This window comes from Chaetodon auriga, chromosome 4 (genome assembly GCF_051107435.1).
Source record: "Chaetodon auriga isolate fChaAug3 chromosome 4, fChaAug3.hap1, whole genome shotgun sequence".
Lineage (NCBI taxonomy): Eukaryota > Metazoa > Chordata > Actinopteri > Chaetodontiformes > Chaetodontidae > Chaetodon > Chaetodon auriga.
This window is the reverse complement of record NC_135077.1, coordinates 12296660-12312615: the sequence shown is the minus strand read 5'-3', so window position 1 is coordinate 12312615 and position 15956 is coordinate 12296660. Positions and strand designations below refer to the sequence as shown.

The 15956-nt window shown below is 43.7% G+C and overlaps 1 protein-coding gene across 2 annotated transcripts in view; it reads right to left on the bottom strand.

Moving 5' to 3' along the window:
- strn (striatin, calmodulin binding protein) overlaps nucleotides 1-15956 on the bottom strand; it is a 44468-nt gene that overhangs the window by 9241 nt on the left and 19271 nt on the right. Inside the window, exons 2-8 of one of the 2 annotated variants that reach the window (XM_076727698.1) lie at nucleotides 12174-12277; nucleotides 9504-9577; nucleotides 8701-8785; nucleotides 5395-5565; nucleotides 5122-5257; nucleotides 4555-4717; nucleotides 1201-1314 (exon numbers count right to left, since the gene is read on the bottom strand). In XM_076727698.1, coding sequence (XP_076583813.1) covers nucleotides 1201-1314; nucleotides 4555-4717; nucleotides 5122-5257; nucleotides 5395-5565; nucleotides 8701-8785; nucleotides 9504-9577; nucleotides 12174-12277 — 847 coding nt within the window. The remainder of the gene's footprint in view (nucleotides 1-1200; nucleotides 1315-4554; nucleotides 4718-5121; nucleotides 5258-5394; nucleotides 5566-8700; nucleotides 8786-9503; nucleotides 9578-12173; nucleotides 12278-15956) is intronic. The other variant, XM_076727699.1, reaches the window with a different exon arrangement.

The following is a 15956-nucleotide window of genomic DNA, read 5'->3' as shown; positions in this document are numbered from 1 at the left end:
ACTGAGAAGGTGCAAATATAGAAAATATAAAGAAGAGGTAATGAAGACAATGAAAAAGAACAGAGGAAAACGTAAGTCAGAGCAAAGGAGACAAAACAAAAAAAGGCTACAGAGACACAGACGAGAGGAGGCGTCCAACACCGATCAGCTTTAACACGAAACCTCTGACAGACAGACAGACAGAAACGAGACACTGAGACGCAGCAGAGGGACAGCAGGCTGGCAGATTCTCAGCTCGACAGGCGGGTGGACGATTAAAAGTCGACAGACACGGCTGTAGGGTTGGTCAGGTAGAACATATACACTGAGGTCCTGAGGCTGTAGCACATAGACACATCAATGCTACGTACAAGAAGAAACAAGTAACAAAGTAACGTAGACATTTACAGATATTAGCAATTAAAAGCTAAGATGCTAAAAAGCTAATTGAAGAACAGACTGGGCAGCTATAGACAACAGATAAGAAGAAGATACAGACAAGAGGTGGACATGTCAGTCGCTGCTTGTTGTTGTCCGATTTATTTTTATTGTCCTTACTTCAGTAGCTCTGCAGCGTTCGCGCCTACATGTAAAGATGCAGCACACGCTCCATTTTTAGGCCCACAAACAGGGACAGCAAAGGTATCGCCTACATGTAATTCATTTATATCATAACTGTGTGAGACTGGAAGTCGGAGGGTGGAAATCAGCTCCACTTAATGACTGATTCATCAAACTACTCGTTGTTGTTTACAAATCTGGCATCACTGCAGGACCTCAGAAGGATGGACAGACAGAATGTGTGTCTCTGCATTGGACCAAAGACGATCTGTCAGAGAGGGAACTGTTGGTATTGACTGTAGTCTGTATTGTTCTTGTTTGTATTGATTGTTGTATTGTTTGTACTGTTCTTTCCTGTATTGATTGTTGTATTGTTTGTCAGTCAAAAGACATGATGTTAACTGACGGCACAACCCTGCATGGAAGTAATTTGACTTATTTAAAAGTATTTTAAAGAACAATAATGTGACTAAACGTGAACTAATTGTCTGGCTTTCCAGAAACTGATGAACGTCCAAGTAAAATGCCAATTAAAATATTAATCAACAGCAGTTACGCCCTTACAGACTGAAAGGAGAGAAAACACAAAAACAAAGAGGCAAAGGAACAAAAACAAAAGTGAGGAGAGAGGATGGACTACAGGCCTGGTACAGGACTTACTCTTTACCCCCTTCTTGCCCTTGCGTTCCTTCCTGTACTGCTCCTTGAGCTGGGCTATCAGTCCCTGGTCCACGTCCCAGGCCAGTTCACCCAGAGGAGACTGCTCTTCCTTCTCTACAGGCCAGCAGGAGGAGGAGGGGGAGGAGGAGGAAGGTGGGGGTAGAAACCTGTTGTAAGTGTCTGGATGCACTACAGCACATATCCACCATTACTTTGACAAACCTACGGAGGCAGACAGGGTGAGGAGGGAGGAGGTCGAGAGGGAACTGTCTTCTCTTTTTTAACAACCTGCCTCTGGTTCTTTTGTAGTCTGCGCCACGATTTCTTTCAGTTTTGGTGCAACAGCTGACGTTGCAGAGACTCGGCTTCACAAATGAGCGCACAAGGCATCACAAACACAAACGTCTAAACTGCTGACTGGATAATGTGAACACTGGTGTCGACAGTATAGGCCGAGGTAATGCTGCATTAAGTAAAAAATTAACTGTGCTTACTCACTTTATTTCCGAAAGGGAGATGAAAAGAGCAATATCAATTTCATGCCTGTGTGGTAAGTACGAAGCCAGAGTCAGGATGTTGGTTGCCTAGCTTAGCATAAAGAGTGGAAACAGCTAGCCTAGCTTTCGATGTGCAGGGAGGTGTATTTTTGAACTCTGGACAAACCAGGTTAGCTGTTTCTGGACTCCCGCGTTATTTCATTACATTTCAATTTTCCTTTGTTCTCAATCCCTCTGCAGCTAAAAAAAGACCTAATACTGTAAAAAAGAGTAAAAATAAATACCTAGACTATATGTGAGTACCGTACACACTATAACTACTATATTAGTGTATCCTACTCTAATAAATACCATGTAATGAGTAATATGAACATGTGTACTGAGTTCTTCATGAAGAATTTTTGACTCTGCTGAGAACAAACAACAGCAACGATAAACAGGGGGAACATCAACACAACAAGTTCAAAGTCTATTCGTATGTCAAACAAGCGAACACGAAACACGTAAGAAAGGCACATGAGGTCCATGTGGCTTAACGGGTTAACGTGGAAACACAAATGAACACAAAACAGGGTGACATACGACAAACAAATACATGAGAATGAAACAGCTGCAATAAACTCTGTTGGTTCTCTGCAGGTCTGAAATGTTGATGCGGGAGAGCAACACTCTGTCATCAAGAAGCTACAAAACACTTCAACGGTGAAGCAAACAACAATTCACAAAAATGATCACGACTCTCGTGAGGGAAGCTTTTCAAAGTCTGCAGCGGAGCCGTAAAACTCCACAGAGGTTCCACAAATCAATTCCTTCACTTAAGTTAAAGTCGTGAAACCACAACAAAGACATGTCACTGCAGAGCTGCAGCCGGTTCAGCAGCTTCAGGCCAACACTGCCACCTACAGGCAAAGAGAAGAACAGCAGCTTTTATACCTTAAGATACCACGATGCTTGCGCCACCTGCAGGCAAGACTTAACGTGGAGAAATCATTTATCTATCTGGTGTTTATCTGGAGAATAGGTATTGATGCTGGAGAGGTCACTATTGCTACAGACAATTAAAAGTCATGCTTTATTTTACTTGTCTGTAATTTTCTAATAATGTCCTCATAGTTTTCTGTAAACTGACCTGAAAGAAATCTAGAATTAGGTGATAATTACTGAGGAAATTTCTCCCGCTAACAAAACTCGGAAGTTCGGTTCATCACTTTGGTCCAGACTATTTTAGCATGCCAAAATTAGCATTTAGCTCAAAGCGTAGGGCTGACAGAGCTGTTTGTATAGCTGTAGACTCTCAGCCCTGCTGTACACTGACTCAAAGACTTTGGTTCCACAAGCAAGTCGCTGTAATTACTTCACTAAAAATATATCCACTGAATACTGTCTCTGTTTACTTTTAATTAAAGGCAGATTACAGAGCTTTTTGCAGGAAGCTTCTTGGAAATTATTATTCATTGTATTATATTTTACCCACTAAACACAACAGTCACCACCTGAATTGAGTCTCTGCTGCAGTATTTAACATCCGCTAGAGGTGACTGTATTTTATTTTCTATCTTTTTTTTTTTCGCTAACAAAATGACTGCGCCGCTCACTGCCTGCAGGTGGCACTACTGTTAAACCTGCAGCAGCTGTTCCTTTCTTTGACACCTGCAGGTGTAAACTGCTGCTGCTGCTGTTATTCTCCTTTGCTGTAGGTGCTGTAAGTTGGCGGGTGTAGAACTGGTGGAGAATCAAAAGTAGAAGCAATAACTGTGATGAAATTAAAAACTGGAGACGCAGATTTTGCTGCTTTCACTTCAGGACGGAAAACAAATGCCTTCACATTCTCTTGACAACTGAAGCGGTGATAAAAATAAACTGCAGATGGTCAAAGGGCACATGAGCAGATCCAAAGATGAGACATGCAATCACTGAGGGGGCAGTCTGCAGGACACAGCGCTGCCATGATAACTGCAGGCTGAGACAAAGAAAGGATCTCATCATGGCTCCCGGCAGCTCGGGGCGAATGATGTGTCAGGTTGTGGAGGTGGCGTGGGTTCAAGAAGAAAGACTTCAGAGTCAGAAATGAGAAATCTGTTTCATAACGCAGCAACGCACAAACAAACGGAGGCTATTTAACTGGCCTTTGTTGTGTGTTCAGCTGGTTTTATTATCACCGACTATGAAGGGAAACACCTGCAACGCCACGACTGTTTCACAGCTCCAAATGAAAAGATTTGACTTTTGAAAACAGAAAATCTACAAAAAGTGAATTTAGCTTTTTTTTTTCAGGCTCTAACCCCTCAACAACTGAGTGTGCACTGCATTGAGTCAGCACTCCTTTACAACTATCTGCACTGTTGAGTCACAAACTGCGTGGGGACGCTTTTTGTCATTGGCCGAATGACACTGATTGCGTTGCTAAGTAACAGCAGAAAAGGGAAGATTTCGTGTAAAGTGCGGGGGCGCTCAGGTCACCAGCTGGGAACTTTTAAAGGGATTTTTTTTTTTTTTATACAGACAGAGGAGATGTGTCGGTGTGCTGCCATTCATAGACCTACGTGGCTTCAATTCTTTGAAAATGTTCTGATTCTACATCAAGCTGCTGGATCTGCTCCACACACAGACGCAGATGTTCATGTAGATTTATACAAATTTCCACTCCAGCGTCAGGTTGGCGGTTTTTCATGTTTTTGGCTGTATAAACTTGATATTATACTTTTTTGTTGATGGATTAAAGCTGGCTCTGGAATAGAAGACATGAGCGTGCATTAAACACAAAAAACTAAACTTAAACCTGCACACTCACATTCTTCCACAGTGATTCACATATGATCAACCCCCCCCCCCCATCAGAAAGCGTCCCCCGTCTCACCCCACTCTCCGCTGTCCTCCCCACTCCTGGACTCAGGTGATACATCCAGCTCGTCTGGACTCGCCAAGAAATCAAAGCCCTTCAGAGCCTCCTCTGTGTCGGGGTCGTCGCTCAGGTCAGACGTCGTGGAGGAGGGCGTAGACGACTGCTTCTTCCTCACCATCTGTTAAAGGTTACAAAAACGAGGAAGACTGAGGAAGAATCTGGCTCCTGGGGTCGACGACATCAGACAGGAAATGACTGTCTGGTCAGCTGACAGAGAGATTACAGGTAACACTGTCTCTATTTGGCAGAGTGTTTCAAGAATGTGAGCAGACAGTTTAAATCTTTTCTTTAGGTGGATGACAAGCCATAAAATCACTGAAGCGCATGAATATATCACATATATGCTCACACATGTACATATACAGCCTGCTTTTACATATGCGAGGGTTGGAGCCAAAAGTTTCCTTCAGTTCCTGAACAGAAGTGGTTTGATAAAGGATTCATGTCTGATTTTATCGTGGCAGCCTTTGAGGGACAAGCGCCTGCAGGAGCGTCCTAATCCATGGTGGGTTCATGTCTTACTGCAGCCAGGTCTAAGATGGTCTTGTCCCGGCCTTCGCTGTCCTCCTCGTCGTCCTCGTCGCTGAATTCCGCTGCAGCACTCTCGATGAACTTGAAGGCCTCCAACACGGTGGCCGAGTCAGACATGTCTGGTTTACTGGAGGGAGAGAGTAAAGGAAGGAGGTGAGCCTGGTGGTAAAAGCAGTGATTAAAGGTGAGAATTTGTCAGTGGATTAGTGAAGGAGGAATAATATAAACACAGCGCAATCCTGCTGCTATCGTCTCATCTCGTACCTGACCATGCCGCTGTCCTTTAGCGAGGACGGCTCGGTGCCGTTCACCATCGGTTCGGCTTTCTTCTCTGAAGTTTTCTCTCCTGAGTCTCCGGTCAGGCCAAGCAGTGCTCTCACTCTTTGAGACTTCACATCCAGGATGGTGTCTGTGTATCCAACCTCCTGCAGGTATCTGAGGGGGGAGGCAAGAACCAGGTCAGAGGAGGCTGAGGAGTCAGTATGAAGGAGAGGCAACCATCAAATCATCGCTCTCTGACATCCCTGTAGAGAAAACCCTGAAGTCACAGTTCACACAGTCCTACTTCTTTACAATTACGATACAATTTTGTGGTTACAAGGAACAAAGTGACCTTCAGAATGTTTGTTTCATCCAACCAAAAAAACCTCAACATGATTAAAAACAAATGATCAAATTATTAAAACAGTCAAAAGTAAAAAGCAGCAAATCTTCACATTTGAGAAGCTGGAGCCATGAAATGTTTTTACATAAAAAAAATGACTTACATAACCGTCAAAGTGTTTGATTAACTGACTCATTTCAGCTGTGCTTGTATAAATGGTTGGGTAGTACCCAGGTACCTCAAATTTATACTTGAGTAAATGTACTTAGTTGTACTCGACCACTGGTTAAGACTAGCGGTGGGAAATCTCCACACAGGAAGTGACAAAACTCCAATCCGGCTGATTCAGATATAAGGTGCTGCTGTAAACAGTATTACTGCAGTTACACTGAAACACAATCTGTTGACCGTCTCTGACTTTACCAGAACAACACAAACAGGCCTTGAACGTCCTCCTCATTCTGTTTTCAGCCTCTTCCTGCGGCGCTGGTGCCTTGCTGTACCCACTGAGCTACACAACAACACAATTATATCAATGGAGCAGCATCCTTAAAGGGCAATGGCACCAAGTTTAAGGATCTAAACGGAGTGAATGTCCTCCCTGTGGTCTGTTCCAGTTCACTCAGAGTTCGACAAGACAGACAGCACGTAGAGCGAGAAAAACGGAGAAAATACAAAACAGCTGCAATAAAACTGGCATGAAAATTCAGTTTTTTCTCAACTGACAATACGTGAGGATTCTTATATTTGTTAGAAATGCTAGAATGTGCACTTAGTCAAAGCTGTTTAGTCTTACAAATTCAAGAGTTTTCTGGTTGATTCTGAGCCGTGGTTAAGAGTGATGCATGCTGCACGATCCCTGAGCAAAGACGATGAGCTTTTATAATTTGCAGAATGACGTTAAACTCACAGTAGGGTTAAGCCCCGGATCAAAAAGTCTACTCAGAAGAACAACTAGTTTCTGTACTGTACCTTCAGCCTGGGACACCAGAGAAGCAGGACTCGGCTGACCTGAGAGCAGCGTTTAATGGAGAGGTTTTATCCTCAGCGGACGGAGGTTTATTCTGAATAACATCTAGTGTGTTTGTTCGCAGAAAGAGAGAGAGAGAGAAAGAGGGAGGAAGGTCGGCCTCCCCCCGTCCCTCTGTACCAGCCTCTCCGATCGCAGGAGGCCTCGACGGCTCCACACAATCCTCCATTCACTGTCACCACACAGCCACTGCTGTACATACACACACACACACACACACACACACACACACACACACACACACGCACAGTCACAAAACACATTCAGAAAACAAACATGTGAGCCGCTCACGTTAAAAGAACACACAAGCACACGTACAGTGTGTTCTCCCACCTACACAAAACTACCAGTCTTGAAGAAATGAGAAAAAAAACAGTTGTTGTTCAATCATAGAATACACTGAAAACACGCACACACAATCTCGCACTTCCACACTTACCCTAACCTTAACCATCGCAACTACATGCACAACCCGAACCCTAACCTAAACCTAACTCTAAGCTAACCCTTAAAACCAAGTCTGAACCTTCAAACCTTCAGAGATCAGCTGTGAGGATCAGCCAAAATACGCCTACACACACTAACGTTAGCGGTGCTGACTGCGCTCAGATGCTCTCAGGTCGTATTTCAAGGTAAAATCATGTCTGATAACCCATTAGCTGCCATCAGACAACAGCGAACGTTAGCATTCAACAACCTCCTCGCTAACATTACTGCTTGATAAAGATACACGAAGGCGTAGATTAACTCTGAAATGTCAACACGCAGCTCGGACACATTAATCCAGCCTGGAAGTAAAAACACTGGCTATAATCAGGCTGAATATGATCTACTGAAGAGACTCTGGCCAGCTGGTGTGTGTTGGACTTCATGTTTTTGAATAAATGCCTCATTAGAGATTTAGAAATCAATCAGGCAGCCGCTCAAGGAAAGACATCACTGCTGGGCCTGATCAGAGCCACTGAGCAGACTGGTCTCAGGTGAGCTGGGGTTAGACAGTGCCTGGTTATTACAGGCCTGGATACGATGATCAAGAGCAGTTTGTTTTCATGGAGCTTGAACTAATCTGAGTGCAGTTTTAACACTCTGGCTGCAGCTCGTGTCTTTAGGGTGAAACAATCAGAGCTGAAAAACAACCTGCATCGATTCAGCCTTTTCTGTTTTGTCTAATGAGGGGACATCCTCTGATTTATCCAGGTTTGGTACTGCAATTGTTGAAAAATCTGCACGTATGGAACAAATGTCAGCACAGAAACAGGGCTGAAGCAGCAGCGGTGATGCAAGCGAAGCATGAAAAATATTGATTTTCTTCTTTATTTATTTATTTATTTATTTGACCATTAATGGAAAGTTATAGTTTGTGTCTCTGAAGTACTGTCATAGGAAACACGTGTACAGCATCAAAAGCACACATCTCCAGTGCTGAAAGTACATTTACTCAAGTACTGTACCTGAGTACAACTTTGAGGGACTTGTACTTCCATGAGTACTTCCATTACACTACTTTATACTACTACTCCACTCAGAGGGATATATTACACATTCTGTTGCCTCTGAGTACTTTTACTTTTGATACTTTCCAGTGCATTTTGCTGATAATACTTTTGTTACTAAAATAATGTACAGAGTATTTTCACAGTGTGGTATTTCTACTTTCTCTAATCTACTTAATTAGTTTAGATCTCAGTCCTTCTTCCCCCACTGCCGGCTTCAACTGGTCACAGTGGATTAGTGTTTGATTCCCATTAAAAGTGTTAATCTGCATTAAGAAGATTTGACTCTGCTGCTTTCTGCTTTTTGTTCTGAGACACACACATGCACGCGCACACACAGGCACACACACAGACAGTCCACTGTCCCATGGCACTGTGAAAGTTTAAATTAGTCTGTGTGTGTGTGTGTGTGTGTGTGTGCGTGTGTGTGTGGGTCAACTCACTGTCTGAGCAGCTGGCGTCCTTGTTTCCAGCTGAGCTGATGGCTGCTGTTTGGAGGACTGGGTGTCTCACTGTCATTCCCCTCATCTGAGAGAGAGAGAGAGAGAGAGAGAGAGAGAGAGAGAGAGAGAGAAAGAAAGAAGGGGGGGGTGAATTGTCAACATGTTTCTCCTCATTCATTCATTAATTCCCAAAGTCAAGTTTCCCAGACGTGCGTCTCTCAGCTACATCCTCCAGTTCCTCCAGTGGGATCCCGAAGGTCCCCACATGGGATATATAATCCCCCTGAGTGTGTTCCTGGTCTGCCAGTTGGACGAGTCCAGAATATATCCACAGGGGGGAGTCCCGGAGGCACCCTGATCAGATCCTGATCAGATCCTGATCAGACACTGATCAGACATTGATCAGGCGCTGACTGGACACTGATCAGATGTGGATCAGATGCTGAACCATCTCAACGGACTTGTTTCAAACCTCAGATGATGTGAGGAGTTGAGCGATGCTGATCTAACTCGATGCTTCTCGTCCACGTTCATTCTCATGTCACTTCATTCTTGACATAAGAAGACAAGGACAGTTTAATCTATTCCCTCTGCTGATGAAGACCATGTGATACAGATGAAATCATCAGATCAAGCTGGTCAGTGGACCTTGAGCTGACAGTATTTTGGTGAACAGTGATGCACACGTACTTCTCTTTGCTGAAATAAAGTAAACTCATTTTAATGGACAAACTGATATAAAACCAACAAGCAGGAAGTGACACCTGAGCTGTGGCAGTTCATCAAACACGGGTTCGTCTTACCTGAGTCGTAACTTGGTGGTTTGATCTCTCCCTGGTTCAGTTCTGTTCCGTATTTCAGCTTATGGTATTTGGCCCTGAGGGTGAACACACACACACACAAAATGGTAAAGTTTGCATCCGAACACAAATTTTAACCTAAAACCGTCAAGATAAAACATGACTGAGCGCTGGCTTCCATCTGCTTCTGCTGTGCGAATATGAGTTCATTGCTGGGACAAACAGCAGGTGGAGCTGATTCTCCAGCCGCTGCCATTAAACCATCACAGAAGAAGAGACACAACGAGACGACGTCATTAAAAAAGCTCCGGTCGAAGCTCCAACGATGGAAAACGTGATGGAAATCAGACATTTCTGGTGGTTTCATGTATGAATTCCACGTGAGCCCAGCGTAAAAACTATTTGCAGTATTTTGAGATTTTAGTTAATTTTCAGGACTTCCGCTCACCACAGGTGGATGGATGGAAACACACCCACTGTGAGTCAACGTGCAGACTTTAAGCCTGCAGACGACAGATTAGAAATCACAGTCAAGCCACCTTTATATTGCTGCTTAAGTTCCTGACAATGGTTGACTTTCAGATGACTAAATGTTTAAAGTCTATGCAAGTCAATTTAACATAGAAATGAAGTGAACCCGATGAAAGGAATAAATCCCATAAAGGAGGGAAGGATTCAGACTAATGCATAAAAAAACACTCGTGTTGATCCTGTAAAGAGCTGCCAACACTAAACCTTGACGTGTCCCGCCATGTCCTGCGTGATGTTTCTGAAGCTTTAAATTGGCTCTTAAAGGCGTGATGTGATGTAGTCGAGATGTGTTAGAGGCCCTGGCTGTTACTCTGATACATATTGATACTCTAATGGCCGTTATAGTTTTCTCACAACCCCCCTTCTTCTAAACGCTTCAGTAAACAGCATCCAGACCTGCCAATCAAACACTGAGACAACCAAAGTGTGAAATCCGTCGCTGGATTATGTGATTTATTACTAATAATTCCATAATAGGATCAGCTGCTCTTTGAGGGGGCTGGATCAATTTCACCTTGACAGACTGATGAGTGTTTGCAATCACAGTCACTTTAATTCCAAACCGGCAGTGAATGCACCTCCTAACTAAGCCATAGAGCTCCACTGAAAACACTGTCGCACATGTTCCTTCATTGCCATGAACAAACACACACACACAGACACACACACACACACACACACACACACACACACACACACACACACACACACCGTCCTGCTGCCACAAACACTCTCTAGATCAGTGGATCTCAACTCAACTTGACCCCTTAATGACTAGCGTGACACCAATTAAAATAAATAAAAAAATCCCTTTCAAAATAAAAGCACAGGATTTTTTGTTCTTAACATTTTGTTTTTGCCCAGGCAAAGGCCCGCGACCCACTGAAAACGGGTCCGCAACCCACTTCTGTGTCGCCATCCACTAATTGAGAATCACTGCTCTACACCACCAAATGTGGATTAACCCGCTGCTTACAACAGTCCCCAACAAATGTGCTATTTCCTCCTGTTTGTCTGATAAACATTGAACTATATAATTGTGAGGAGGTTTTAAAGGTTTATGTCTTCAGCAGGAACCAATGGGCTCGCAGCTGAGAGCACAGACAGGAAGTCAGACAGTACTGATTCGATTAGCATTAGACGGGCTAACATGTTGTTGCTTTGGATCGTCATGTGAGAGACGTTTCACAGAAAAACCTCTTCCTCTGTTCCAAGCACATCGTGTGCAAATCTTCAGTGTCAGAGCTACAGTTTGTTGCTCAGGTCTGTTGATGCGACATGCAGTGGAGTGCATGTTGTTATGTTATATAACTTTATGAGTCAGGGTATGTGTGAGAGTGTGTGTGTTTGACTTCAAGATCTCAGGAGTACAGACATTTTTTCTGGTCCTCTGCTCTTCAAGAGGGTGTTTGAGGGGGGGTTTGTTTCTGCACTATGTGTAAAGTGTCCACATCATGAAATCCGAGTTATTACAAGAAACACAGAGAAGGTTATTTTCAGTTGAAAAGCATGTAGATGAGCGCTGCTACATTAGGTACCTGGAGCCACGACCGTCTTGTAAACTGTGATGTGAACAGTTAGAGGAGGAGGGATTGTTGTAGAGAGGAAAACGGCTGAACCTCTGCACAGACATGTCCAAAACTGACGCCTCCAAGTGAACTCTGAAGTTAATCTGTGTTCTTAACACAACGCTGTGAATCTCAGAGAAACAAACGCCTCAAAGAAGTTACGAGCCTGCAGTGAGCTGAGGGAGGATCAGCGCAGGCAAGCGAGCCGTCCTTTGGACTCTGAGGTTCTATTCATGCTGCTGTAGTACCGGTGCTCGGAGCGGCCAAAAAGGACTAGAGACACAAATTAAAGCAATAGAGCACTGTAGATTTTTTTATTTGAACTGAATTGGTCGCCATTAAAACATTTGCAGTGGAGCAATTTTTATACTGTATTACTTCATAATTAATGCAAGAAGCCAAATCAGCGACCATGAGGAGAATGTAACTCTACGGGCTGATCTCTCCTCTCAGTTAGCGTTTGTTGTGAAAAACAGGATGTTTTAACCACGTTTAAAATGAATTATGATTGTTGTGGCACTATTTGAAGGTTAACAGGTGGGATTTCGGTGTATGTTTGCGTGTGTGTGCTCACCTCTCCTGTTTGAGAGCGTACTCCAGCATCTTGATCCGCCTCACCAGGTCTTTCTTCAGGTTCTCCTGCCCTCGTCTCTCCCCCTGCAGGAAGGCGATCTGAGCCTGGAAGAAAACGCAGGAAATGCTGAATGATGATGGACGAAAAGCAGATTTGAGCTTTACAGTTTTATCACTGCGGCCATTCAGACTTGATCCCTGCTGTGTTTTCTATTAACTGAACCAAAGTACAGTTGATTGCATGAGGCCGAAAAAGAAAAAAAGAAGAGAGAGCGACCGAACGACGTGGACGAGATTAACCGAAACCTCAGGGGGTGGATTGAGCTTTTAATCTACATTAAACACGATGATGATGAGAAACTACAACAGCGTCACTGAATCAACAAAGCACACAAACAGAGTCTGAATCCACCTGACAGCATCACGTCTCCTGTCAGCTGTCGTTGCTGTAATTATTTGCCTCAGTGAACACCGACGCTCTTATTTTCTGTGATGATTCAACCCCCCAACAGAGATCATTAAAGTTTCATCAGGTCTAATTCTGTTTTCATTTATCTCTAATTTGGTGCTGAGCTGCTCTGCAGTCCCACTGAGGTTTGAATGGTTAAACAGCAGCAGTGCTTTCTGTGTGGTGTGAAGGACCATGAAGGCTAAAATAATTACAAAGTCCAGCACGGCCCAGTCTTCAGTCCCTTCATCTGGAGCTGAAAATATCAACACACAACAATCTAATCTAAATGAAAACAGTGAGAAATGTGGTGACAATGAGCCCGAGCCCAAAGTGACATCTTCACAATGTTTGTTTAGTCCAGCAAAGAGTCAAACTTCAACATTATTACAAATACATTCAAATCATTCATTAGTCGTAACCTTCTACCACTGGTTATTACACATTGTCTGCCTACATCTGGTACATAAACTACCAGAATATCTTTCCAGGGGTTCAGTATTTGTGTTTCTGTGCTAGCATCTTTGCCAAGCATATACATTTGCTATCACACCTGGGGCTGGATTCACAAAGGTATGTCAGATCTGTCTTTAAAGGGTAGAAACGTTCTATGCCAAGTATTCACAACACGTCCTTCCATGCTGTTGATGAGAGCAGGATCACAACTGCAGATAAATTCAAGAGGAAATCATCGCACACATGGAGACTTGTCTCTTCAGCAGTCCAGATTAGATCAAACAACAAATGCGACTGTGCAAACAATCTATTTCTCTGCAGGCGTCATCACGTTTGTCCACCAAAAGGAAGCGGCCATGTGACGCAGCTGCTAACGACGAGGAAAAGGAGGGTGAAACAGTCTTTGACCGATCCATCTTCAGTGAAAACCCTCAGAGGAAGAAGCTGCTCGACGTGACTCGCACAGTAGGACGAAGACAAAACAGGGAAGACAAAAGCAGAGAAACCTCCACAGAATCAAGGACTGAGTGGTTTTGAATCAAACCCATCATCCCAAAAAGGGGTCAGCAAGCACTGGGGTCATGGTGCTGCTCAAGAGGCCAAGGGTCCCAAAGCCTCCTGGGAAATGTGACACGGACTGGAAGGCAACTTGTGACCGACTAACACATCTGCGTCTGATCCGTCTTAACGTCTCCTCTCAGACCAGCGCCAGGGAGGACGAGAGGCGGCGACCCAGCGGCGTGGGAGCATGGTCATGTGACCGACTTGGAGTCAAAGTCAAATGATGTGAAAGGAGAAGATGAACACAGCAGAGGTCACAAACCCTTAAATACCCACTTCTCTTATTTAATTGCTATTGATCATCAGTGTAACTAATAAGACACACGTGAAGAAGCTGATATGTGTTACAGTCCTGAAAGTCGTCTTACAATGAAATGAGTTTATCTATAAATAATTCTAATTATTTGTCCTTGACCATAAGTTTGCTGTGCGTTTGGGAGCTGCTGGCTCTGTACGCAGGGACCCAGCTGTTACACAGCTGTTACCCAGCTGTATCTATGACATCAGCTCTGACATCACAGCCCTCTGCACCCCTGAGATTCAACCCTCCTTCTCCTCTCGCTCACATTTCTTTGTGCTTTTGTGAGTTGAGTCAGCTGTCATGTTTAATATGAGCGTTGAAAACAAACACCTCCAGCTGGCAGGGAACGCGCCTCTTATGACGTGACTCCTCAATCCAGACCTCTGCAACTATTCAAGATGCAATTAATAACTTAAGTAGTATTTTCTTTCTATTCACACTGCATCAATCATCTCTAAACCGTTTTCAGCTGCTTTGATTCTCTGAAAACAGACACACAAATCAAACCCAGAAGAGTGCTGCTCCCTGAAAGAACTGATCCCACTGCAACACGAGCTAACAGTACGCTAACAGTACGAGTGGCTGCTATTTATGACCCCCCAGGGAAGCAAATAACAAATGTTAAATGTGGTAAACGTCTTTAAATGTGATTAATATGATCTAATCCTGACACTCTCAGCCTGCAGCCATGCCGGCAGTACAGCTCTGGAGGCGGCAACATCGGCCGGTCCACCACTTCGATCGATCGACTTTTAGAACAACAAAATTTCACAACAATCGATCATTTTTTTGTTGACTGACCAATTGATTAATCTAGATTCAGTTTAAACTCTCCAGAATATTCCTGACAGTGAAGACCAGTTTGTGAACAAGCGAATCTGTGACTCACTGATCTGATGTGAGCAGCACGAACGCTGCAGGCTGCGGCTCTGCTGTACGACCGATGCTTCCAGGCCATGCTACACACTGACTGACTGGACAGCATGTTTGCAAACTAACCCCCCTACACACACACACACACACACACACACAGGCAGGCACGCAGAAACACACACGCACACACAGGAAGTAGGGCACTCAGCCCTTCATTCATGTCAGACACACTTGATAACTGGGTCGCTCTTCACTCGAGGCGACTGCATCTGCATTTCACTGAGATGATGACAGTAAACTGAGACAGTTTGGAAACAGTGACACGTTCTCTCAGGAGATCAGCGCTGAACTGAGGATGATGAAGATGGTGATGAAGAGGATGATTTCCTGTAACTGCAGTGTCACCGAGATCAAACGCCTGCGGAACTTTTGGGAAAATAACACACAAACACAAATACTGTATCTTACGGCTGAATTGCATTCTGGTCTTTTCTTGCCCCCCCTTCGTCTCTGATGGTTTGACTGTTTGGAGATCAATGCTCTCTGATCACATCATCAATAGCTGCTTCTGACCAACTGCTGTGTTGAAGAACAATCTGAAACATCTGAGATTTAAGAGCCAACTGTTGAAGAACTATTTTCTAATGCAAGAAATGATCAAAATCATTATCATCGCATGCTTCAAAGGGTTTCTTATGGTTTTCGGAAAATGCCCGTTTCCCAGGTCAAGACTCAAAGACATCCAGTGTAAAGTGATCAAATCAGACCAAACTGATTACTAAAATACTCATAAATTAATTTTCTGTTGATCAGCTAATTACTTGACTCATCCACAGTGGTGGTATTAAATAAGTGCATTCACTCAAGAACTGTACTTAATTACAAAATGTGAGGTAGATGTACTTTACTTGAGTACTCCACTACACCTCAGAAACAAATATTGTACTCTCTCAAATATTACTCCACTATTTTTGCCTGACAGCTTTAGTTACTATGTACTTCTGTCAAAACCTCCAGGATGAAGTCGGGAATTTTCCAAGTTGTGAAAAGTGTCGACACTGTTGGAAGTTAAATTTGGGAAATTAATTTTCATTTGTTAATGACTAATAGCAGCAGAGTGTGTTTTAATGGCTGCCTCATGCTGG